This window comes from Stegostoma tigrinum, chromosome 33, assembly GCF_030684315.1.
Source record: "Stegostoma tigrinum isolate sSteTig4 chromosome 33, sSteTig4.hap1, whole genome shotgun sequence".
In the NCBI taxonomy this organism is placed as follows: Eukaryota; Metazoa; Chordata; class Chondrichthyes; order Orectolobiformes; family Stegostomatidae; genus Stegostoma; species Stegostoma tigrinum.
In genome coordinates this window covers 93,856-121,123 of record NC_081386.1, presented here as the reverse complement: position 1 = coordinate 121,123, position 27,268 = coordinate 93,856, and the positions used below count along the sequence as shown (strand labels likewise).

Here is a 27,268-nt window from a genome sequence, read left to right as displayed (position 1 = left end):
TGACAATGGGTTGTGTGTGGTAACAACCCATGTAATGAAAAGGTCTGCTGTGTGTGGCTTGTGGTAAGGCCATGGAGAAGACCCTCAGGCCTTAAAATGATTGAACTCAGTATGGAGTTCTGAAGTCTGCAGGGTCTCCATGCAGAAAATGAAATGCTGTTCTTCCAGCATATGCTGAGCTTTGCTGAAGCTTCACTGCAGTAAGCCTAAGAGAGAAACGTTGAGTGCATAAGGTGATGTGTTGAAGTAGCAGGCAGTAGGAAGTTTAGGGTCCTTTTTTGCAGACAGAACTCGAAGCAGTCACCCAGTCTCTGTTTTGACTTCATAGTTTAGGGCTGACATTATGAGCAGTGAATACAATAGACTAGATTGAGTGAAGTGCTAGTTCACCTGGAAGGTATATCTGTGCCATTGAATAATGAGGACAAAAGTAGTAAACAGGCAAGGTGATTGCAAGAGTAAGTGCCACAGAGTTGTGGGGAGGTGTTGGGAGTGGGGAAGGAGTGAACTAAAGTGTCCTAGAGGGAACAGTCCCTGCAGAAAACTGACAACAAGGGAGAGGAATGTTCGTTGGTGGAATGCTCTGAAGGTGGTGGAAATGGTGACTAATGATCCTTTGGATGTGTATGCTGATTATACTGCAACTGAGGGGTACCCTATCACTGTGGTGGGAGATAAGAGTGATGGCAAAAATGCAGGAGATGAGTCAAGGCACAGCTGAGGGCCTGACAACCACAATGGTGCATGTTGCTCAGTTGAAGAAAATGGTGGACTTTTTGGCAGCTGTTTCATAGAACCTGGCATTATTGGGACAAACACATTTGAGATGGGCAAAGTGGAGCATGGAATAGAGACTTTACAGGAAGCAGTGTGTGTGGATGTGTAGTCAAGGTAACCATAGGTGTTGATGGATTTGTAAAGGATATTGTTGGCCAGTCTACCCCCAGAAATGGAAAGCAGAGGTGTCAAGGAAGAGAAGTGTCCTCAGAGATGGACTGGGGCAAAGGGGAGAGCATGGTGGAAAATGAAAGTGAGATTGATAAACTATTCCAATTTCAGAGGAGAGGGGGAGGCAGCATCAATGATGTCATGGATGAAATAGAGAGAGAGTTGTGGATGGGAGCCTGTGTAGGACTGAAACAAGGAATGTTCAACATAACTAACCAAGAGACAGGCATAACTGAGGCTCATGCCAGTACCAAAGGCCATGCCTTTCAGCTGAAGAAAAATAGGAGGAGTTAATAGAGATGTTGTTGAAAGGAAGGACAAACTCAGCCAGGTGGAGGAAAGTGGTGGTGGATAGAGATGATTCAGATATTTTTCTCTCAGAAGAACCCTAGAATGCTGAGACAATCCTAACGGGGGACAGTTGTATAAAGGGAAGCATGTCCATAGTAAAGAGGTGGTAGCTGGCGCATACAAATGTTAAATCTTGAAACTGGTGTAATGCATCAGAAGAATCACAGATGTAAGTGGAAAGGGACTAGACAAGGGGAGAAAACATCAAGTTGATGTAGGAAGAGATGAGTTCTGTGGGGTAGGAGCAGGCAGGAACAATGGGTCTGCCCAGACAGTCCTGTTTATGGACTTTGGGAAGGAATAGAAGTGGGCTGTGCAGTGTTGGAGGTCTATGAGCTTGCATGCAGTGGTGGGGAGATCATCAACTGAACTGAAATTAGTGGTTATTGTAGACAGAGTAACCTGGTGCTCAATGGTGCAGTGACATAGTGAGGAGGATAGGAAAAGGTGTCTGAGAGCTAGCATTCAGCTTTCAGAATGTAGAGATCAGTATACCAGAGAAGAACAGCACCAATCTTGTCAGCAGGTTTGATTAGAAAGTCAGGGATTGATCTGAGAGCGGGAATGCAATCAGTTTCAAGGCAGATATGTTCAAATTGATAAGTATGGCAGAGAAATTAAAGTGACCAATGTTGCAGATGGACAAATAGGCCAAGGAATGGCAAATGGAGCTTAATATAGATAAATGTGAGGTGCTATATATGGTGAAACAAATCCAGACAGGACTGATACACTTAATGGGAAGGTCCTGGGGAGTGCTGTTGAACAAAGAGACCTTGGAGTGGATGTTATTAGTTCCTTGAAAGTGGAGACGCAGGTAGACAGAGTGGTGTAAAAGGCGTTTGGTATGGCTTGCCTTTATTGGTCAGTACATTGAGAATTGGAGTTGGGAGATCATGTTGTGGCTGCACATGGCATTGGTTAGGCCAATTCTGGTCTGTCAGCTAAAAGAAAGATGTGAAAATTGGAAGAATTACAAGATGTTGCCAAGGTTGGAGGGTTTGAGCTGAAGAGAGAGGCTGAATAGACTGAGAATCAGAGGCTGAGAAGTGACCTAATGGAGGTTTATAGAATCTTGAGGGGCATGGATAGGGTGAATAGCCAAGGTACTTTTCTCAGGCTAGGGGTGTCCAAAACTAGAGGGCATAGGTTTAGGGTGAGAGGGGAAAGATGCAGACAGTGAAAGAATGGGATGGAGTTCTTACAGGAAACGGGGTGTGAGGATATATATTCCAGGTAACTATGGAAGTTGTTGGGATTGTAATGCACATCCATGACCAGCCTAACCCCATGAATGGAAACAGAGGTATCGAGGAAGGGAAGGGTGCAGTTGGAGATGGACCAGTTGAGTATGAGAACAAGTGGAAATTGGAAGCAAAGTTAATACAATTGTTTTAATCAAAGATCAACAGTGTGGCTTTCTCAGAAGGTGATCATGTGGAGGAAATTTGAATGTTTTGTGGAGGTGGATATATGTATATGAACATCATGTAGTTAATGTAGTTTATATAGATTTAGCAAAGCTTTGACAGGGTCCCATTTGGGATACATTAGAAAAAGTTAATAGCACATGGCGACCAAGGTAACATGGCAAATTGGATCCAAAATTGCCTCAGTGGTAGAAGGCAGAGTATAGTTCTATAAATTAGCAGATAACTGAAAGATTGGCTGTGGTTGACAGTGAGGAGGAAGGTCTTCTGTTACAGGATGACATAGATCATAAAGTCATATAATCATAGACAGAATCTCAGAGACAGGCCTTTCAGGACACCATGACTATGCCAACAAACAAACACCAAACTGTACTAATCCCAGAGATAGCAGGAACTGCAGATGCTAGAAAATCTGAGATAACAAGGTGTAGAGCTGGATGAACAAGCAGCGTCAGAGGAGCAGGAAGGCTGATGTTTCAGGCCTAGACACTTCTTCAGAAAAAATCCCACTTGCCTGCACTTGGTCTATAATATGTTATGCCCTGGCATTTTAAGTGCTCACCCAGATGCTTCTTCAATGTTGCAAGAGTACCTGCATCCACCAATATCTCATGCAGCAAATTCCACATTTCTACCACCCTCTGTGGAAGAAAAATCTCAGATCTCCACTAAACCATTTACTCTTCACCTTAAAGTCATACCCTCTGAAGGGAGCCATTTGGACCATTGCGTCTGCACCAACCCTACAAAGAACATCCCACTCAGTCCCCCACCATATCCTGTAACCCCACATTTCCCATGGCTAATCCACCTAACTTACAAATTTCTGGATACTATGGGGAATTTAGCGTGATCAATCCCCCTAACCAGCATATTATTGGGTTGTGGGTGAAAATCAGAGCAGCCAGAGGAAACCCACACAGACACGGGGAGATGGGCCGACAAATAAAGCGGCACGGTGGCTCAGTGGTTAGCACTGCAGCCTCACAGCGCCAGGGACCCGGGTTCGATTCCAGCCTCGGGTAACTGTCCGTGCGGAGTTTGCACATTCTCCCCGTGTCTGCGTGGGTTTCCTCCGGGTGCTCCGGTTTTCTCCCACAGTCCAAAGATGTGCAGGTTAGGTGGATCAGCCATGCTAAATTGCCCATAGTGTTCAGGGGTGTGTGTTACAGGGGAATGTGTCTGAGTGGGATGCTCCAAAGGGCGGTGTGGACTTGTTGGACCGAAGGGCCTGTTTCCACACTGTAGGGAATCTAATTTTAAAAAAAATTATTTTAAGACTGGAATCGAACCCTGATCTCTGGCAGAAGTGCTAACTCACTGAGCCACGTGTTGCCCTTATCCACGTTTTCCATGGAAAAAATGTTCTCACAACCTCCCTTGTCAATGTACCTCAATTTTAAACAACACAATCAGATCTCCCCTCAGTCTCCTCTGCTTCAGGGAAACAAGTCAGATAATCTAGTCACTTCTTGTAAGTGAGACTTTCCATCCCAAGGAATATCTTGACAAGTTTCCTCTGCACCCTCTCCAGTGAAATCACAGTTTTCGGATAGTGTGATGTCCAAACCTATACGCACAATTTTGTCACCTAAACAATGCTCTATAAAGTTGTCACAAAACTCTGCTCCTACATGCAATGTCCTGGTTAATGCAGGCAAGCAACCCACATAACCTTTTTCAATGCCTTATCTACTTGTGTTGACACTTTCAGGAATCTACAGGCTTTTATACCAAGGTCCCTTTGTTCCTTAGTACTCCATTGAACCAACCATTTATTACCTAAATACTCCCCTTATTTGACCTCCCAAAATGCGTCACCTCACCCCTCTCAGGACTGAGTTCCATCTGCCATTGATCTGCTCAAACTACCAGCTGATCAAATTCAGACTGTCGCCTGAGCCCATCCTCACTGTCAACAACACCAGAAATCTTCATGCCATCAGCGGACTTACTAATTATTCCCTCTATATTTAAATTCAAGTTGTTAGCGAACATAAAAAAAAAGCATTGAGTCCCAATACGGATCCAGTGGTACCACTGCTGGTTGCAGGGGGGTGTTGCACCTTTACACCTGCTGAATCTTAACATGACCTCACAACAGAAATCTCTATGACAATGTATTTCTCTTTTCTCCTAAGTGGGTAAGCACAATGGTTAGCATTGTTGCCTTACAGCATCAGGGACCTTAGATTTAGATTTATTTATTTGTCATATGTACTAAGTTTAGGAATACATATGTACAGTGAAAAGTGGAGAACGTCGCCATTCACTGGTACCCACCTGGTTACAAAAACCAGAATTAAAAGTTTTATCAGAGCCAAAAGGTTAGCCAGAAAACAAGATGTCCAAATTTCAGAGTTCCAAGTCCCATCTCCACAATGGTATGGGCACCTCTCCACTGCTTGGACATCCAGGAGGCCACTGCTGCCACCACCCACTCCCCCTCACTGCCAACTGCTGCCCCCCTCTCACCACCCACTGCCCCCTCACAAGCCCTTATCTCACTGTCGCTTTGGCCCCCGCTCAATGTGCTGTCACTGCAAGACATGAACCGTGCATTCGACTTCTGGCTCCTTGGGTAGGGAGTTAAATAGGGTTGGAGAGGTGGTTAGAATTACTGCAGAGGGGAGAGGAGAGAGAAGAAGAGGAGAAAAGAAAGGAAAGAGATCAGCCAAGCCGAGTGAATCTCCAAATGAAGCAACTTGCTCTGCTGCCATCTAGCCGGAAGTGGTTTGATTCTAACCTCATGTGACTGTCAGTGTGGATTTCTGCCCATGTCCAAAGGTATGCACATTAGGTGGATTGGCCGTGCTAAATTGCCCTGTAGTGTGCAGGCTAGCTGGATTAGCTGTTGTAACAGGGTTTCAGAGGAGTTGTGTGTTTAGAATGCTTTACGGAAGTTTAATGCAGATTTGACGTGCCAAATAGCCTCTATCTGCACTGTAGGGATTCTATCATTATTTGTACATAAAGATGGGGAATATTTGTTTGAGACCTCACATACATCTGTCTCCATGCACCCAATGTCACTTTGACTTGAATAAGCCCCAATCTTTCTCTGGTAACTTTCTTTCTCTTAATATATTTGAGACATGGCTTGGGATTTACATTAATCCAATCTGCCACAGATATTTCATGGTCCCTCTTTGCCGCCCTAATTCCCTTTGTTTAAGCGCTTGCCTATACTGTCCTTGAAGAGCCTCCTCTGTTCCTAATGCTCTGTACCAAAAATCGGCTTTTTTTAAATCAAACAATCAATATCCCTGGAGATCTGGGGTTACCTGGGCTGACTGACCTTCATGTTTGATTGACCACACTGGCCCTGAATTCTCACTATCCTCCTTATAAATGTATCCCACTTTCTAAATGTAACTAATTTGCAAGGAGCTACTCAAAGCCTATGTTTGTCAGACACCCTCTAATCAAATGATATTGAAATTGACCTTCCCCAGCGTAATGTCTGTACTATCCTCATCTTTTTTTATAATGACTTTGAAACTTACAGAATTCCAACCAACATTACAAAAATGCTTGCTCACTGACATTTCAACAACTTACTGGGTTCATTCCCTATGAATCGGGTGGCATGGTGGCTCAGTGGTTAGCGCTGCTGCCTCACAGTGCCAGGGACCCATGTTTGGTTCCAGCCTTGGGCAACTGTCTGTGTGGAGTTTGCACGTTCTTCCCATGGCTGCGTGGGTTTCCTCCGGGTGCTCTGGTTTCCTCCCACAGTCCAAAGATGTGCGAAGTAAGTGGATTGGCCATGCTAAATTGCCTGTAGTGTTCTGGGATGTGTAGATTAGGTGCATTATGTGGGGTTTGAATGGGTGGGATGCCCTGAGGGTCGGTGTGGGCTTGTTAGGCCGAAGGACTTGTTTCCACACTGCAGGGTTTCTATGGTTCTAGAATCGGCCTCACATCTCTAGTGGGACTACAAGTTGGCCATGCTGAATTGCCCATAGTGTTCAGGGCTGTGTGGGTTATAGGGGATGGGTCTGGGTGGGATGCTTCAAGGGGCGGTATGGACTTGTTTGGCCGAAGAGCCTGTTTCCACACTGTAGGGAATCTAATCTAATCTACCTAAGCACAGGTATGAAAAGCTCTCTTGAATGCATTTTACAAATTCCACTCCATCTAATTCTTTCACACCAATGCATTCCCAATTATCAGTAGCAAATCTGAAATCTCTGACATGTTCCTCTCACATCTCAATCTGTCTACATTTGTTCCTCTATCTCCTTCTGACTATTGGAAGGCATGTCGTATATTCCCAGCAAAGTGATCCCCTTTTTTTTAAATTTCTGAACTCTAATACAGATGGTCTTATTTGAAGAGCCTTCTCGGACATCTTTCCTCACTGTGGCAGCAATGGTCTTCTTTATTGATCATGTACCTTTATTGCCACTACCTCTCTTACACCCCACCCATGACTAGACTTAAACTTTTTATACCCTGGACCTGCCAGTCCTGTCGTTCTTTCAACCATGTCTCAGTTGTTGCAACAATTTCATACTTCCACAAGGTAATCATTACTGCAAGTTCATCAGCCTTACCAGTCTGGCTTCTTAATATTCAGAAAGATACAATTTCGCTTTTCTGTCCTCAGAAGTTCCTTACATGTCCCATTTTTTCACATCCCTTTGCATTCCCTTACTCTTCAAATTCCAGTTGTAGCACCTCATTTGTTTTTTATGCGAGTCATCAGTGCAGGCATGTACCATGACTATTGCCTATTCATCTTCCCCTTATGAATGCCCTGAGACATCCCTGAACCTATGCACCAGAGAGGCATAATGCCATTTAAGAGACTTTCTATGGCCACAGAGACACCTGTCAATTTCCCTGACAAATGAGTCTCTAATTAATAAAGCTCTCCCTTTTTTCCCTTCCCTGCTATGCAGCAGGGCCAACAGTAATGCTAAACACTTGGCTGTTATTGCCTTCCCCTGAGAATTTATTCCCAACAGTATGCACAACCATTTCTATTTGAAAGAGGGATGGTCGCAGGGAAATCCTGCACTTCCTGTTCGTGCCGACTTATCCTCGTGGTGGCCACCCAATGATTTTCTGCCTGAGTAGCCCTTACTTGTGGTGTGATCAGCTCACTAAATGTGCTAACCATGACATTTGGGCGGCACGGTGGCTCAGTGGTTAGCATTGCAGCTGACAGTGCCAGAGACCTGAGTTCGATTCCAGCCTCGGGTGACTGTCTGTGTGGAGTTTGCACATTCTCCCCATGTTGGTGTGGGTTTCCTCCAGATGCTCTGGGTTTCCTCCCACAGTCCAAAGATGTGCAGGCTAGGAGGATTGGCCATGCTAAATTGCCTGTACTGTTCAAGGTTTATAGGGGGATGGGTCTGGGTGGGATGCTGCAAGGGGCGGTATGGACTTGTTGGGCCAAAGGGCCTGTTTCCACACTGTAGGGAATCTAATCTTCAGCATCATGAATGCCCCAAAAATTGTTTGTTCAGATGGGCTGATCGATGGTGGTCAGAGGAGATTAGCATGAAGTAACAAGACAAGGGAGTACTAATTGCGCAATAAACAACTGCACCTCCCAGTCGTGAACCATTTCCACTTCCCCTCCCATTCTTTAGGTGACATGTCCATCATGGGCCTCCTGCAGTGCCACAATGATGCCACTCGAAAGTTGCAGGAACACCAACTCATATTCCGCTTGGGAACCCTGCAGCCCAATGGTATCAATGTGGACTTCACCAGCTTCAAAATCTCCCCTCCACCCACTGCATCCCAAAACCAGTCCAGCCTGTCTCTGCCTCCCTAACCGGTTCTTCCTCTCACCCATCCCTTCCTCCCACCCCAAGCCGCACCCCCATCTACCTACTAACCTCATCCCACCTCCTTGACCTGTCCATCTTCCCTGGACTGACCTATACCCTCCCTACCTCCCCACTTATACTCTCCTCTCCACCTATCTTCTTTTCTCTCCATCTTCGGTCCGCCTCCCCCTCTCTCCCTATTTATTCCAGAACCCTCACCCCATCGCCCTCTCTGATGAAGGGTCTAGACCCAAAACGCCAGCTTTTGTGCTCCTGAGATGCTGCTGGGCCTGCTGTGTTCATCCAGCCTCACATTTTATTACTTTACAAAGTGAGTGTCTTAACATCCACACAAAGGTCACATTCCTTCACTGATTTAATTGAAAGGCTCACAATTAAGCAAGTATTACTGAGATGATCTCCCCTCAAACCAATTACACTGAATGGCTCACATTCATGAAATATCACAGTGATGGACAGAGAGTGTCATACATCACAGACTGAACATAACAAGATACCCATTAACTTATTTATCATAGTGAGTGCCTCATATTCACACCAATACATTCAAGGGCACACAAATAAATTACTCACAGAATTGGAATCGTAGAACATGATTATAACTCTGAGTGAGTCCCAACAGCCTGTGAGAAAGGGTTTTACAGGTTTAAAGAATTCATACTGAGCCGCCATCATACTGAACGCATTGAAAAATGTGTACATAAACATAGCATCTCACAATTACACTATTATGTTGAGTGACTCACTTCTGCACACTGATCAGAATGTGCACTGAAAACAGAATGATCTCATTGCGGGCACTGACACAACCATTGATCAATTTGAGGTACTCACATACTGAATTCTTTAAGAGACCAAACCTCGCATACTGATGGTTATTAAAGAATCTCATTCTAATGGTAATGTTCACAGACACTCACTCATGCAAATCATCAAAGGGAAGGTCTCATGTTCAGAACTGATCAGAAAAGAGCTGAAGCTCAACACAGTGAGGAGTGGTCAAAATGATATTGATTACATTCAATGATATGCGCTTCCTCAAGAATGCCAGTGGGGAAATAACAAATATTAACCATGCAAAGGAAACACAAAAGTACAAGGATCACAGTGAAGGACTTAGTCTGAAATAGTGTCCTTCATGAGGGAATCACAGTGATATAACTTAATACATGTCACATTTCAACAGACACTCTAAGAGATGGATCACTGTAGGAGATTCACGCCCACAGTCTTAATATGGTGAAGATGCAATCATCCTTTTATCAGTTATTATGAAGACAGTGTTATATATTAACTAACTAGAGACAAGATACAATGTAACGATACAACGATACAGCTTTGATTACATAGAACATAGAACAATACAGCGCAGAACAGGCCCTGCTGCCCTCGATGTTGTACCAACCCATGAACTAAACTACGTCCATCTCCCTACACTATCCCATCATCATCCATATGCTTATCCAAGGACTGTTTAAATGCCCCTAATGTGGCTGAGGTAACTACATTGGAGAGCAGGGTGTTCCTCTGAGTAAAGAACCTGCCTCTGACATCTGTCTTAAATCTATCACCCCTCAATTTGTAGCTATGCCCCCTTGTACAAGCTGACATCATCATCCTCAGAAAAAGACTCTCAATGTCCGCCCTATCTAATCCTCTGATCATCTTGAATGTCTTTATTAAATACCCTCTTAGTCGTCTTCTCCCCCATGAGAACAGACCCAAGTCCCTCAGCCTTTCCTCATAAGACCTTTGCTCTAGACCAGGGCCAGCGCTCCAGACCAGGCAACATCCTGGTAAATCTCCTCTGAACCTTTTCCAATGCTTCCAATTCCTTCCTGTATTAGGGCAACCAGAACTGTACGCAGTGTTCCAAATGAGGTTGCACTAGCGTTTTATACAGTTGCAGCATGACATCACGGCTCCGGAACTCAATCCCCCTTCCAATAAAACCTAAAACACTGTAAGCCTTTTTAACCGCACTATCAACCTGGGTGGCAACTTTCAGGGATCTATGTACAGGGACACCAAGATCCCCCTGCACATCCACACTACCAAGCATCTTTCCATTGACCCAGTATTCTGCCTTCCTATTATTCTTCCCTTAGTGAATCACCTCACATGTATCCGTATTAAACTCCATTTGCCACCTTTCAACCCAATTCTGCAGCTTATCCAAGTCTCCCTGCAACCTGCAACTTTCTTCCACACTGTCCACCACTCCACCAACTTTAGTGTCATCTACAAACTTACTCACCCATACACCTATGCCTGAGTCCAAGTCCTTTATAAAAATGACAAACAGCAGTGGTCCCAAAATAGATCCTTGAGGCACATCACTAGTAACCGGACTCCAGGCTGAATATTTTCCATCAACCACCACTCGTTGCCTTCTAACAGAAAGCCAGTTTCTAATCCAAACTGCTAAATCTCCCTCAATTCGATGCCTCCGCATTTTCTCTAATAGCCTACCATGTGGAAACTTATCAAAGGCTTTACTGAAGTCCATGTACACCCACGTCAACTGCCCGAACCTCATCCACATGCTTGGTCACCTTCTCAAAAAACTCAATGAGGTTTGTGAGACATGACCTGATTAGCAACATGAAGTTGATGCGTCTCTGGATTAGTGATCAATTATGAATTCAAAGGTATTTTGCCTGCCAACATGTGATTGTTTCTCAGCTAAATGAAAACTTGGAGCTGACAGCAAAATATTGTCAGAGTGAAAATGATTTTGTTCTCCACCAGCTCAAGAGCTTATGTCTTGGTTCTCTGCGGTCGAAACAAATGTTGCAGTTTTTTTATTCATTCATGGGATGAGGGCATCGCTGGTTGGACAGCATTTATTGCCCAGTGGGCAGTTAAGAGTCAACCACATTGTTATGGGTCTGGAGACACATGTAGACAGTTCCAAATTGGCAGTTTCCTTTCCTAAGGGACATTAGTGATGAGAAATAATTCACCTTTGCTTCAGTCATCGTGACTCTTAACTGATTAGTCAGAGGCCTTTTTGTTAGATTAATCAGCACCTGTGTCTCTTGCAATCCGGTGGAGTAGACTGGAAAGCAAGTTTCTGAACAGTATCAAGAATTAAAAGGATCAACTCAGCAACAAGCGACCCATGAATATGAACCACTGAGCTGCTTTCCTTCCTTTCTTCCCCCCAATGACCTATTTTCTCCTTTATGTTTGTTTGTGCGTTTGTAAGAGGGAGTTTATAATGGAATTAGAATTGCAATTTGTAGTTCTGTATGCTGGTGACTTGTAACTGTTTCCTGTAAACAAAATCTAATGACTTGTAATAAATAGTAATTCTTGTCAAACACAGAAATTGTTACAACTATCTTGGTCTGGAATTCCGGAACATACGGGAATGTTATAAATAACTTCTAAAATATTTACATTTTATAAGAACTCTGAGAATAAGAGGGCTTGATTTCTAGCACGCCCCCTTGAGAGTCATGACATGATACATTCAGATTCCAGACTGCGAACTAAGTGGGGCATACATTGGGGGATAAAACGGGCACTCAGTGTCTGGGCAAAACAAGGAATAACTTTTGCATTAGTCACAGTGGCAGACTGAAACTTATAGATTAACTATACAGTGAATATTTTTGGGTAGCAATTATAGAAAGTGATTACTACAGAAATGTCAGTGTTAAATTCTCTTACCTGTACCTGGCAGACTGTTGTCTTCTTTTCATCTACCAGTGAAGAAGAAATCCAATTAATAACTGTAGATATATTCATACAGTTAGCTTAAATAAATGCATTTTTGTTAATTATCCCTCTTGCTGGTTTGAACATGCCAACAGTGTATGAGTAAGATTGAATCTGAGTGCTTTCGTTTGCCTCCTTGTTTGTCCATATGTGTTTGTGCACACCATGTGAGAATAGGGAGGAGTAAAGATACAGAGGCTGAGTACTTGGCCAACAACAACAGGGTCTGACAGATTCATGAAAAGGGAATCATGTTTGATAAATCTATCAGGATTATTCAAGGACATAAATTGGTGAAGGGCAGGTGATGGGTCTGGCTTATTTGGACTTCAAGAAGGCTTTGATCAAAGGCACACGTAAGAGATTAGTGTGTAGAATGGGAATAGGTGCAGTATATTGACTGATTTAGAAAACTGTCTGACAGTCAGAAAAGAAAGAGTAGGCTTTTCCCCCCAAATGACAAGCAGTGATGAGTGGGGTATAACAGGAATCAGTGCTAGGACACAAGTTATTCTCAATCTGTATGAAAGATTTTGTTAACGGAACTAAATGTAATATCTCCAAATTTGCAGAGGGGAGGCATTATTTTATAGCCATTCAGTAATAACAAGAGGTAAATGTTCAACAAGAGCTGGGTGTTCTCATACATTACTCACTCATAAGCATGCAGTACATTAAGAAGCCAAGAAGGCAACTGGAATGTTAGCCTTTGTAGCAAGAGGATTTGAGTATAGGAGCAGGGATGTCTTGCTTAAATTACATTGTCTACAATTATGTCTTGATGAAAATATATGCACTTTCGGTTTCCTTGTCTGAGGAAGGATGCTTTTGCTATGAAGCAAATGCAGTAAAGGCTTAACAGATTGATTCCTGTGTTGATAAGACTCACAAGAAAGGAGAGGTTGAATCAGTTAGGATTATATTTGCTGGAGTTCAGAAGAATCAAGGGGGTTATTATTGAAAGTGATAAAATTCTATCAGGAGTAGACAGAGTAGATGCAGGAAGGATGTTCCCGAAGTCAAGAGAAGTCTAGAACCGGGGTAACAGTCTAAGGATAAGGGGCAAACTATTTAAAACAGAGATGATGAGAATTCCTTCACCTGGAGAGCTGTGACTACCACAGAAAACAGTAAAGACCAAAATATTGTACAATTTCAAGGAGTCTAAAAGGCACAAAGGATATGGAGAAAATATGGGAATAAGGTTGAATGTTCAGCCATGATCATAAGGAATTGTGCAGGGTCTAAGGGCTGAATGGCCTATACCTGCTTCAATTTTCTATCTATCTTCATTTCTATATATTGGGTGGATAGATGTTCAGTGATCCGCTGTAGATTCTATGCATTTACTATGTGACTGCTTGGGCAGGATTTAATGTTAAATAAAAGGTTTGCTGTTTTCAAAGTTAGTGCAATGACAGCTAAGTCAGTTTGAATTTGTTGAAGTCATTGAGGAATGATCTGATTTTTATTTCGCTCAGCTCATGTCGGGACAGAGGTTTTGCATTGACTTGAATATGCAATCAAGGTCATGATTTGTTTTTTTCTCATTGCCAAACAGTATGGAGGTGAGGACAATCTCCCACAAGATCGTCCATGATCCTGAGAAATTGGCCTGCCCTAAACAAGTTGGTTCCATTTGATCTTTCTTATCACATAGGTGGATGATCCTCAAAATTTCAACTTGCACGTTCATATAGACTATACATAATATAATGTTGAAAGCAAGGAGATTAATCGTACTGTTAGTGGGAATGCAACGTGCAGAGCACTTCATAATAAGTTACATGAGGTTGTACATATACAAGAGTGTTGAGCATCAATAATACATAGTAATCTGCAATGAAGGTGCAGTTAGCAGTTAGGATAACTCGTGGTGATTCTTCTTTATCACAAGAGATTGAGTGCAGCAGTTATGAGTTCACGCTCTAACTGTGTAGTGGCTTACTTGGACAACACTAGGTTTGTTCTGTGCAGTTTTTGGCAATGTTGGAAAGGTTATTATTGCTACAGATTTATGCAATGGAGGTGCACCGTCCTATGGAGGGAAATTAGATAAACTGAACCTTTATTTTCCTAAAAAATGAAGAATTTGATCTTATTGAATTATACAAAAAACGTAAAAGGATTTACATGGTTAATGCCATTGAAGAAGTTTCACCTGTATACAGCCTATTGTCTAGAATGGAAAAGCTGTATTTTCTGGTTCTAGGTTGCTGATGAACCAGCATGAAGTGTTGTAAGCTCATGGACCAATCTGATGGCTTGTGGAAGCCCAAAGATCAGAAAGATAAGTGAGAAATATTGCAATGTTTGCCTGAGTGAACTGAGAAGATCTCCCCGATCAATGTTTGAGAGAAGAAAAAAGCCAAGGCTTCCATGTTTCTGCTTGTGAAATAATGGACCAGGAAAGTCATTTCATCAATCTGGTCACTCTTATTATTTTTACTTTATCCCTCAGCTGTGGATATTTGTCTGTCTTTTGTGTGAATGGGGGCTGAAAACATATGTTTCAGCTTTAATCATGTTGTTTAACTTTATCTCCGCAGAAGTTAGTGTATTTAATAAATAGTTAAGTCTCTTGTTTAAGATATGAAACTGATTTCCGTTTTAATTAGACAATCCCTTATTCTTCCTATGATCTCTAGTTTTAGATCCACCCACACAAGGAAACATACTTTCAGCACCCAACTGGTCGAGTACTTTCAGGATCTCATATGTTTCATTTAGCCATCTCTGACTCTAAATTTCAGAGGATGCAGGCCTAGCCTAGCCAGTCCTTTCTCATGAGGCAGTCTGCTCATTCTAACTGTTAGTCTAGCAAACCTTCTCTGAACTGCATCCAGTGTGTTAATATCCTGTCAATCTGTGAGCAGCACAGATATTGCACTCCATTTGCCAGATCTTTATTCACTCCCTTAAGCTATCTACATCCCTTTCTAGACTCCAAGTCCGGTTCGAATTCCTGTCTGTCTGTGCTGTAACAGATACCTTTTCCAAAAGAACTCAAGTTAGTTAAGCACAATTTACCCTTTAGAACTCTGCAATGATTCTTCATTAACAACCAATATTATTTTTGTATGATTACGTTATATCCCAATTCATGCTGTGTCATCAGCAAATTCAGCCAGGAAACCACAAACCCATTCATCCAAATCCTTTACAAAAGTAGTCAGATGACTTCCCGGCACCAACTCTCAAACTATTAACTGTGAGACAGCCAATTTTCTATCTATGTGAATGTCAACCCTCCATGATGAACACCTATTTTCCACAATAACCTTTGATGTGACACCTTATTAGACGTATTCTGATTGTGTAAATTCAATACATCCACAGCTTCGTATTATCTACACCGCAAGTTCCATCTTCAGAGAAGACCAACAAAATATCTGTTCAATCTGTCTGCTCTTTTTCTTCCATTACTAATTAGCCAGACTTATTTTTTATAAAGTTAATTACAATTTTCTTAATTTTTTTTTAAAGATGATATCTGAATAAACATGTCTTTTCTGTTAATTCATTCTTTGTAACTTACAGTTGTGCACTATTTTCACTCCTTAATAATTTTTTAGTGTTATTTTACCTTTCTTTAAATGATGTTTTGTCCAATCTTCTGATCTGCCACCTACCATTGCAAAATTATATATCTTTCTTTCCGTTTGCTACTACCATTGATTTTTTATTCTTTATCATGAGAGGTGGGTCCGTCCCTTAGTATTTTTTCATGTTTGTAGGATTTTATCTATTCTGCAGTTTGTGGAATAACCCCTTAAATGTTTCTTACAGCATCTCTATTGGCCTATCACTTAATCTAAATTGCAAGTTCACTTCTGCTAGCTGTAGATTTCTTGCTGTCTTTTTTTTTTAGTTTAAATTCAAAATAATAATTGTGAACTCTCCCTTAAACTGTATGTAGAATTAGATCTTGTTAAAGATTGTGCTATTACTATAAGCTCAGTAATTCATCTTACTTCTGCTTAAATCCAGATTGAGTACAGACTTATGGTTACTGCCATAAGATATTGGTTTAATAAATTGCCAAGTTCCTGTAGCTGTGAGCTCATGTGGATATCTAGGACACTGGTAAGGAACCTTGCCTTCACATTCAACTTGGCTGACCTGAGCTTTCTTGTCTGATATGAACTTGTCCTTATATATTAGACCACTTTTTTACATTTCTTAATCACTTGGTGTTAAAGTTACACATTTTGTGTTGAATTCCCTCTATTTCTAGTGTCCCAAGCTAGTTTCCTCATCTTTTTATCATTATTGCTTGCACTTTTTAAATAAAATGATTTATTGCTACGTGTATTCATTGCAAAATACATGTACAAAGACAGTATTGTTAAGTGTCACCACTGCCTAGTGTCATCTTGAAACACGGATAAAAAACCAAAACATAAAGCCAGAAAAATAAAACAATGAAGTTCATCTTGCAGTCTTATCTCAATAAAGTTAGGTGGTCTTTGGAATAGCTTCTGCTTCTCACTCAGCAATGAGCCCGGATCCGAGCTCCTCTACCCCGATGCCTTGAGTCCCTGCTGCAAAACTGACTACAGTCTGCAACTACTGCCACATGCCTGCTGGAAGTCTCCTCCCCTTGGTGCTATCTTGCCTCTACCATATCCACCATGGAATTTGTGCTGGGCCAAACCCCCTGAATGCGGCCACCATCAGTGCCACAGGGATAATAGGGAGTGCAGATGCTGGAGAATCCGAGGTAACAAGGTGTAGAGCTGGATGAACACAGCAGGCCAAGCAGCATCTTAGGAGCAGGAAAGCTGATGTTTTGGGCCTAGACCCTTCATCTAGGCCCGAAACATTAGCTTTCTTGCTCCTAAGATGCTGCTTGTTCTGCTGTGTTCATCCAGCTCTACACCTTGCTATATCAGTGTCGCAGGGTCCTGCGTTGGGACAAAACTTGCTGCTGTCGCTTCGTCCACTGTCAGGTGCCTGGGCCTAGCCACAAACTTGGAACCTTGTCTCAGCCTGAAAGTCTATACCAGAGGATTAAGCCTAGGACCTGCTCCTCACTTGCTGGGAGACCTCGGGCTGGGATGGAGCTGCGTCAGCCTCATCCCAGAGTTATTGCCACTGCTGCCACCAGATGCCTCCTCCTTCATCATTTATTTTGTCTCACCATTCACTGGGCCCGTGCTACCATCTTCATCCACTCACTGATGTTGCTGCAACTAAGGCCGAAACGTAAGAGAAAGACTTCAAAGAAAAACAAACAAAAGTAAAAAGAAAAGCACACAGAACTGGATGACACCCAGGCACAGTAGCCTGAGTGCTATCGCTTTTTCACTTCCATTCTTTGATTATGTTAGCTCTGACTTTCACTTGTTTCTGACAAAGAGTTGTCTCGACTCATAACTTCAGACTGTTCTCTCTCTCTATTGATGCTGCCTGGCCCACTATGATTTCCAGCATTTCTTGTTTTCATTTATCCCCATTGTTTTCAGTTAATCCCTTAATAACAAAAAGCAAAGAACAAAGAATATTACAGCACAGGAACAGGCCCTTCGGCCCTCCAAGCCTGTGTCGATCGAGATCCTCGGTCTAAACCTGTCATCTATTTTCTAAGGGTCTGTATCCCTTTGCTCCCTACCCATCCATGTACCTGTCCAGATACCTCTTAAAAGACACTATCATGTCTGCGTCTACCACCTCTGCTGGCAACGCATTCCAGGCACCCACCACCCTCTGCATAAAGAACTTTCCATACATATCTCCCTTAAACATCCCTCCTCTCACTTTGAACTCAAGACCCTCAGTAATTGAGTCCCCCACTCTGGGAGAAAGCTTCTTCCTATCCATCTTGTCTATATCCCTCATAATTTTGTAGACCTCAATCAGGTCCCCCCTCAATCTCTGTCTTTCTAATGAAAACAATCCTAAATTTACTCAACCTTTCTACATAGCTAGCACACTCCGTACCAAGCAACATCCTGGTGAGCCTCATCTGTGCCCTCTCCAAAGCATCCACATCCTTTTGGTAATGTGGTGACCAGAACTGTACACAGTACTCTAAATGTGGCCGAACCAAAGTCTTATACAACTGCAACATGACCTGCCAACTCTTGTACTCAATACCCAAACTGATGAAGGAAAGCATGCTGTATGCCTTCTTGACCGCTCTATCCACCTGCGTTGCCACCTTCAAGGTACAATGGACCTGAACACCCAGATCTCTCTGTGCATCAACTTTCCCTGGGGCTTTTCTATTTACCATACAGTTCACTCTTGAATTAGATCTTCCAAAATGCATCACCTCACATTCATTTAAATTACAGTTTTTTTTAAGGAACTGTTGCTAATATCAGTTCTTTATCAGTGAATGAACTTACAAATTTCTGGTCATACCACGCTTGATTTTCCGGTTTAGTGCAGGTGGTTGTGGCAGGAGAGCGTGCCTTGAACTATTAGAACCTAGAACTTGTCCTTCAGCTACAATTTAAAACTCTCTGCTCGGTTCCTCATATGTCTGGTGCTTCTTAAATTTATTTGGCTGCTGAACTTTCAATTACTTCTGCATTAGCCTCATGGATTATATATGAATCTTTTTTACTCATGGGTCTCACAATGGAACTTTTACGAGTCTCCATTTTCTTCCGTACGTATTTTTTTCCATCAAAACAGGTAGAGGAATGGCTGAGATGTTCAGTGTCAAATGTGCCAACATACTTGATGTATTGCAGATACATTCTATTTTGTTCAAGAGGAGCACACAATTTGTAGACAGTCAATGTGGCATTTTATAAAAGCCTACTTTGAAAATAAAATCAGTCTGACTCCAAATTAAAACACAGATTCTAAACAAGGCCTCACACATAAAATGTATGGTGTGGCCTGAGGTATACTGATAAAACTTTTAGTAATCTCAGGCAGTGACTTGAAAGAAATTCTGGGGTTTGCATATTAATCAATCAAAACCTGTATCTCCTTTCCAATGTGTTAAAGATGTAACAGCCATCTTAGATTTTTTCAATACATTCACATCAGTTCTATGACCCTTTGACCTTTTGCTTATAAATTCTGTGTCTGATGCCACATCTCTCACTAACATCTCTGGAACAAGTGAGACTCTGAAAGCTTGTGTTTTCAAATAAGCCTGTTGCTATGCGGCTTTTGACCTTTTAAGCCTATTAAGTGATTTTACATTTGTGTTATTTCTGATTCAGGTCAAAGTTAAAATTACATGTAGTTAGATGTTTTATCTTTGGCTAATTTTCCAAATTAGCTCACTTTAAATCATGCTTCAGACTCTCGGATTGTACTCCTTTGTTTGCTGTGTACATTGGATCCCAGTTACCAAGCTGAATCAGATTTTAACACAATGAACAGGTTGTTTATTCAATACAAGTAAATGCTTGAAAATAACATCTTGTTCTCCCATTGCTTTATAAGAAGGGTTAAGCAGAGTCAATATTGTAAGTTATGTTTTTGTTATTTGCTCTGCACAACTCAATGCCTGCTGCTCGATTGGTTTCAATGACTACCTGATGTTTATTTATCTGTGTCAAACAAATCTCCGCCTCATTGAGCCAGTTCTCGAGAATTACAATTTAATTGCATTTCTGCACGTTCATGTAAAGGCAAGTAATTAGTACCAAGTGAGGGAAGAGACTTACCTTATATGACATGACAAAATAGAATTGCTTGTACACGGAATGAATACTTCCATTGTCATTACAGCTGACCCTTTCTTACTTATTTCAATTGAACATTATGACAGGATTTGACATAATCTCATTGGAGCAGAAGTCTGATTGCAAGTCTATCCTATGTGTGGTCACACGATATGATATATGACAGTATAGATGATATCAAAAGCTAGACATCATGATATGTAGTAGGAGCAAGATGGAAATTTTTCCTCAAATTTGTGCAAAATATCATCCAGAAATTGATTGCAACTTTAGAAAAAAAAACTCCCAATAGCAATTAAAGTAATACAATTCATTCAGGAAAGAGAGAAATAATGTGCCATCTTGCAGTCTTTGATGTATGAATGTTGTGAATACAAGGATAGCTCCATTTTGAAGTATCTACCATTAAAAACACAATGTTGCCCTTATACCAGCATCATTTATTATGAGGAGGAACATCATAAAGGGGAGCGAGGTGAGACAAAATGCATTGCAAATTGACCAAGCTATTTTAAGCAAACGCTGGACTAGAAACAGAGAAGTCATTTGAAAGGCCTCAGCACAGGTTTTATTTTGAATATTTCTGTGGCACTATAATTGACCCAGATTGTGAAGGTGAAGGAATGTGGAAGTACCTGACCAGGATCTTGCCAGAAATGAAGTGCTTCAGTTATGAAAGATAAGTCTATTCTGTTTCGAAGAAAACATCAGGATTTTAACAGTTATAAGCTGACGAGGTGATGATAGGCTTAAAGAGAATGGATACAGGAGAAGTAATGGCTCCACAACAGTTTCTATAAATGTTGAATAATTGACAAAATCGCTAAAGTCAAATTTTCTTTCAACTAAAGAATTATCCAGGCTTAAGGATTGATTTGTAAAAGGGGCTGCAAGTTGATTTGACAAATTTATGTTAAACGTCAGGCCATATCTTATTGGTATGGATTCTTACCATTCAGCAAATGTACAGTGTGATTACCTGATACGCCAGAGAACTGCTGATGGGGGATCATCAGAATCGCCGGAGTTGGCCGTCGTCTTCGTATCTTAAAGAAAAAGAAAACAACCATCAGATTTTCTCACATTTGTGATGTTTCAAATACCGATAAGCAAAAAGGTAGAAATAGGCAATCTGCCTGCTCATTGATAGTGGGTGAAGTGCTAATAGACAGCATACAACATACTCACTTTATAACAAATCACATAAATCCTGAGCTCCATGCTCTACTAACATAAGCAAACCTCCAATTAAGTCCTTGGTCAATAAATCCATTCTCACACAAGCGAGTGATTTGGCTCTTTTGATTAGCAGAGCAGAGATATCTGCCAATTTTACTTCTGGCATTTCCAGTCTTTCCTGAATTCTGAGTCTAATGTTTGTTCTACCGTTGAGTTTCCCATGCATCCTATATTTTGGATATCCAGTTTATAGATTTCGACAAGGCCCCTTCAGGTAGGCTAATTCAGAAGATTAAGATACATGGGATCCACAGTGACTTGGCCGCTTGGATTCAGAATTGGCTTGCCCATAGAAGACAAAGTGTATGGTGGGGGTTCTTTTGGCTGGAGGTCCGTGACTAGTAATAGGACACAGTTTAAAAATAAGGGGTAGGCCATTTAGAGTAGAGTTGAGGAAAACTTCTTCATCCAGAGAGTGGTGGATATATGGAATGCTCTGCCCCAGAAGGCAGTGGAGGCCAACTCTCTGGATATTTTCAAGAAAGAGATGGATAGAGCTTTTAAAGATAGTGGAATCAAGGGTTATGGGGATAAGGCAGGAACAGGATACTGATTGTGGATGATCAGCCATGATCATAATGAAAGGTGGTGCTGGCTCGAAGGGCCAAATGGCCGACTCCTGCACCTATTGTCTATTGTCTATTGTCTAATATTCCAAAGGGATCTATACCAGAACTTCTACTGTTGTGATATACATAAATGACCTGGATGAAAATAGAGACAGGTGGGTTGGTAAGTTTGCAGACAACTCAAAGATTGGTGGATAATAAAATGTGAGGCTGGATGAACACAGCAGGCCAAGCAGCATCTCAGGAGCACAAAAGCTGACGTTTCGGGCCTAGACCCTTCATCAGAGCTCCTGAGATGCTGCTTGGCCTGCTGTGTTCATCCAGCCTCACATTTTATTATCTTGGAATCTCCAGCATCTGCAGTTCCCATTATCTCAAAGATTGGTGGAGTTGTGGATAGTGTAGGAGGTTGTCAGAGGATGCAGTGGGACATAGATTAGTTGCAGATATGGTCGGAGAAATGGCAGATGGAATTTAATCCAGATTAATGTGTGTTGCTGCTCTTTGGGAGAATAAGTAGAGTCATAGAGTCATAGATGTAAGGAAATGTATACAGTTAATGGCAGGTCAATAAATCCATTATCACACAAGCGAGTGATCAATGCTGAACAGCATTGATGCATAAAGGGATATTGGGGTTCAAGTCCATAGCTCCCTTGAAAGTGGCCACACAAGTAGATAGGGTGGTAAACAAGGCATATGCATGCATGGCCGTTATTGGTCGGGGAATTGAGTACAAGGGTCAGAATGTTATTTTACAGTTTTAAAAGACTTTGGTTAGACTACACTTAGTCACATTACAGGAAGGATATGGACGCTTTGGAGAGGGTGCAGAAGAAGTTTACCGGGATGCTGCCTGGATTAGAGGTTATGAGCTATAAAGACATGATACAAAAATGCACTTTGTTTTCTCCGGATTGGTAGGGGCTGATGGTAAATTTGACAGAACTTATGTGATGCGTAGATAGGGCTGAAGGCCAGAAGCTTTTTCCCAGAGTTGAAATGTCTAGTCCTAGGGGGGAGAGGGGGAAAGTTCAAAGGAGATGTAGGGGCAATTTTTTTACTTGGAGAGCGGTAGGAGTGCATTGCCAGGGGTGATGATGCAAGCAGATAAGATAAGGGTGTTTAAGTTCTTTTAGATAACCACATGAATATGCAAGGAATGGAGGGATATGGACTAACGATGGGCAGAAGGGATTCCTTTAATTTGGAGTTATGTTCACCACAACATTGTAGGCCAAAGGGCCTGCTTCTGCACTGTACTTTTCTATGTTCTATGATCCCTCACTTAACCTGAGGGAAGCAGGTGAGAAAGGAGAATGAAACATGTTACAATACATTTTATGAACAAAAACAAAGTTGCTGGAAAAACCCAGCAGGTCTGGCAGTATCTGTGAAGGAAAAAACAAAGGTACCGTTTCCTCTGAGGAAGTGTCACTGGACCCGAAACGTTAACTCAGTTTTTTCCTTCACAGATGCTGCCAGACTTGCTGAGCTTTTCCAGCAACTTTGTTTTTGTTCCTGATTTACAGCACACATAGTTCTTTCGGTTTTTACAATACATTTATGTTTGATTAAAGAGCAGCTGAACTTTTATAACATATATATACTTCTGGCAACAATTTCTTTAATGAGTAAAGTCTAGAGTGGGTGTTCTGCTTTTACAAGAAGAACTTAATCTGAACCCTTAAAAACTGGAATGCCATATAAAATTTATGATTTTATGCTGAGGCTTTGTATCGAACCAGTTAAAATACAATGAGTTATGGATTTCATTGTGACTGAAAAAAATCCTGGCATAAAATTAATCAATGATCATTACAGGTCTAAAGGTGATTAGTTAGAGCTTTCAAAACACAATCAAAGGAAGTGCAATGTGGTGGCATAAAGAGTTAATTTTGCTGCACAGACCTAATCAAGTACTCCCAAATGAGAGACAACACTGAGGGTGTACCAGAGGAGATTCCCTTCAATTTTCACAACATCAAGCATTTCAAGGAAAGGCATATCATGGGATTCAATTCAGAGTCAACTGCCTCAACTCTGCCAACACTTCTAAACAACAAATTAGAAGCACATTCCCTGAAGTAATCGTCAGAGAGAAGACAAAGAACCATGTGGAGAGATCTGCACAGAGAATAAAATTATATTCCACTTGGGAACCCTGCAGCCAAATGGTATCAATGTGGACTTCACAAGCTTCAAAATCTCCCCTTCCCCCACCGCATCCCAAAACCAGCCCAGCTCATCCCCGCCTCCCTAACTGGTCCTTCCTCTTCCCATCTATCCCCTCCTCCCACCTCAAGCCCCACCACCATCTCTTACCTACTAAGCTCATCCTGCCCCCTTGACCTGTCCATCCTCCCTGGACTGTCCTATCTGCTCACTAACTCCCCACCTACACTCACCTTTACCGGCTCCATCCCGCCACTTTGACCTGTCTGCCTCCTCTCCACCTATCTTCTCCTTTATCCATCTTCTATCTGCCTCTCCCTCTCTCCCTATTTATTTCAGAACCCCCTTGACCGCCCCCATTTCTGATGAAAGGCCCTAAACGCCAGCCTTCCTGCTCCTCTGATTCTGCTTGGCCTGCTGTGTTCATCCAGCTTTACACCTATCTCAGAGAACAAAGTTGGTCACTTCACTTAAATTAGGCTAGTTAGTATTTGACTCAAGCCAAACTTATAGTGTTAAAGTAAGAGTTAGAGTTAAAGTAAGATAAAGTGAACTGAAATGCAGTGAGTTAAAGCTGAAGATGTTCGATGAAATAAGAAGTTAATGTTGAAACAAATGTCTTTCGATTCCTCCCACTTCCCACAGACAAAGCGGGTGGCCATGGGTACCCACAGGGGCCCAAGCTATGCCTGCCTCTTTGTAGGTTACGTGGAACAGTCCCTCTTCCGTAACTACACTGGCCCTAAACCCCATCTCTTCCTCCGTTACATTGATGACTGTATTGGTGCTGCCTCCCGCTCCCAAGAGGAGTTCAAACAGTTCATCCACTTCACCAACACCTTCCACCCCAACCTCAAGTTCACCTGGGCCATCTCCAACATATCCCTCACCTTCCTGGACCTCTCTGTCTCCATCTCAGGCAAGCACCAAGAAACCGATACCTATTTCAAGCCCACCAACTCCCACAGCTACCTAGAATGCACCTCCTCCCACTCATGTTCCTGCAAAAATTCCATCCCCATTCCCAATTCCTCTGGCTCAACCGCATGTGGGGCGGCACGGTGGCTGAGTGGTTAGCACTGCAGCCTCACAGCGCCAGGGACCCAGGTTCGATTCCAGCCTCGGGTAACTGTCTGTGAGGCGTTTGCACATTCTCCCCGTGTCCATGTGGATTTTCTCTGGGTGCTCCGGTTTCCTCCCACAGTCCAAAGATGTGCAAGCTAGGTGGATTGGCCATGCTACATTGCCCATAGTGTTCAGAGGTGTGTGGGATATAGGGGGATGGGTCTAGGTGGGATGCTCCAAGTGGCGGTGTGGACTTGTTGGGCCGAAGGGCCTGTTTCCACACTGTAGGGAATCTCATCTAATCTGCTCTCAGGATGAGGCATTCCACTCTCGTACATCCCAGACATCCTCGTTCTTCAAGGACCACAACATCCCCCCTACCCCGCAGCGGTCGAGAAAGTCCTCGACCATGTCTCCTGCATTTCCCTCATCTCATCCCTCACACCACGTCCCCGCAATAACTGCCAAAAGAGAATCCCCCTCATCCTCGCATACCACTCCACCAACCTCCGAATACAACGCATCATCCTCTGACACTTCCGCCATCTACAATCCAAGCCCACCACCAAAGACATTTTTCCATCCCTACCCTTGTCTGCCTTCTGGAGAGACTAATCTCTCCGGGACTCACTTGTCAGTTCCACACTTCCCTCCAACCCCACCACACCTGGCACTTTCCCCTGCAACCGCAGGAAATGCTACACTTGCCCCCACACCTCCTCCCTCACCCACATTCCAGACCCCAACATGACTTTCCATATCAAGCAGACGTTCACCTGCACATCCGCCAATGTGGTATACTGCATCCGCTGTACCCATTGTGGCTTCCTCTGCATTGGGGAAACCAAGCAGAGGCTTGGGGATTGCTTTTCAGAGCACCTATGCTCGGTTCGCAAGAAACAACTGCACCTCCCTGTTGCAAACCATTTCAACTCCCCCTCCCATTCTTTAGATGACATGTCCATCATGGGCCTCCTGCAATGCAACAATGATGCCACCCAAAGGTTGCAGGAACAGCATCTCATATTCTGCTTGGGAACCCTGCAGCCCAATGGTATCAATGTGGTCTTCACAAGCTTCAAAATCTCCCCTTCCCTCACTGCATCCCAAAACCAGCCCAGCTCGTCCTCTCTGCCCACTGCTTCCCAAAACCAGCCCAGCCAGTCCCCGCCTCCCTAACCTGTTCTTCGTCTCACCTATCCTCTCCGCCCACCTCAAGCCGCACTCCCATTTCGTACCTACCAACCTCATCTGGTCCCCTTGACCTATCTGTCCTCCCCCTACTGACCTATCCCCTCCCTCCATCCCCACCTATACTCAACTGTGCAGGCTCTATCCCACCCCTTTAACTTGTCTGGCTCCTCTCCACCTACCTTCTCCTCTATCCATCTTCGATCTGCCTCCCTCTCTCCCTATTTATTTCAGAAACCTCTCCCCATCCCCCTTTTCTGATGAAGGGTCTAAGCCCGAAATGTCAGCTTTTGTGCTCCTAAGATGCTTCTTCGCATCTGCAGTTCCCATTATCTCTGTATATTTTTTTACAAAGCATTGGAATTTAAAGGCTTAAGTAAAGAAGGGTTTGTTTAATTAAATTCTGAGTCATTTTCCCTGCCTTTTGTCTGTCACACAAAGGAAGAATATCTCAGTAAAAGTGTTTGAATACTCCTTTTCAGGCAACAGTTAAAAAGATTGAAGATTAATATGGGATATGAATGAGATATTTACAAGCTTGGAATGGATTTTAAGAAAGAGGAGCATTTTCGTTATCTAGTGTGTACAATTCAGGGAATTTGATTTTTGGAAGTTTTTATTTTTCATCTCCACACGGCTCCTGAGATCTGCTCAAGGAGTCGAGGCATTGGAATTGAAATGGGAGCTGTGATGGGCCATAGGCCTGGTCAAGAAGAATGGGTTGACATTGTTTTTTTTAAATGCATTTGCGAAGTGTAGGCATTACTGGCTGGCCAGCTTTTATTGCTTGTCCCTAGTTGCCCTTGAGAGATGCCATCTTGAACCACTCAGAGACTCCACAACTACATTGAGGACAAAAGATTAACTAGAGAGAGAGAATAGGGCCCTAAAAGTCCAACAGGGCTGCTTATGTGTGGAACTGCAGGAGATGGGTGCGATACTGAATGAGTATTTCACATCAGTGTTCATTGTGGGGAAGGATATGGAAGCTAGACAACATGGGAAAGTGAGTAATTATGTTTTGGAAAGTGTCCACACTACAGAGGAGGATGTGCTGCAGGTTTTAAAATGCATAAAAGGTGGATAATCTCCCATGACATAATCAGGTGTAC

General features: G+C 42.6%; 1 protein-coding gene across 4 annotated transcripts in view; it reads right to left on the bottom strand.

Moving 5' to 3' along the window:
• The window catches only part of LOC125467113 (protein phosphatase 1 regulatory subunit 1A-like), a 76,676-nt gene that overhangs the window by 15,731 nt on the left and 33,677 nt on the right, over window positions 1-27,268 (bottom strand). For 2 of the 4 annotated variants that reach the window (XM_059639258.1, XM_048562533.2), the window contains exons 2-3: window positions 20,870-20,963; window positions 12,215-12,246 (exon numbers count right to left, since the gene is read on the bottom strand). In XM_059639258.1, coding sequence (XP_059495241.1) covers window positions 12,215-12,246; window positions 20,870-20,963 — 126 coding nt within the window. The remainder of the gene's footprint in view (window positions 1-12,214; window positions 12,247-20,869; window positions 20,964-27,268) is intronic. The other 2 variants (XM_059639259.1, XM_048562534.2) reach the window with 1 other exon arrangement.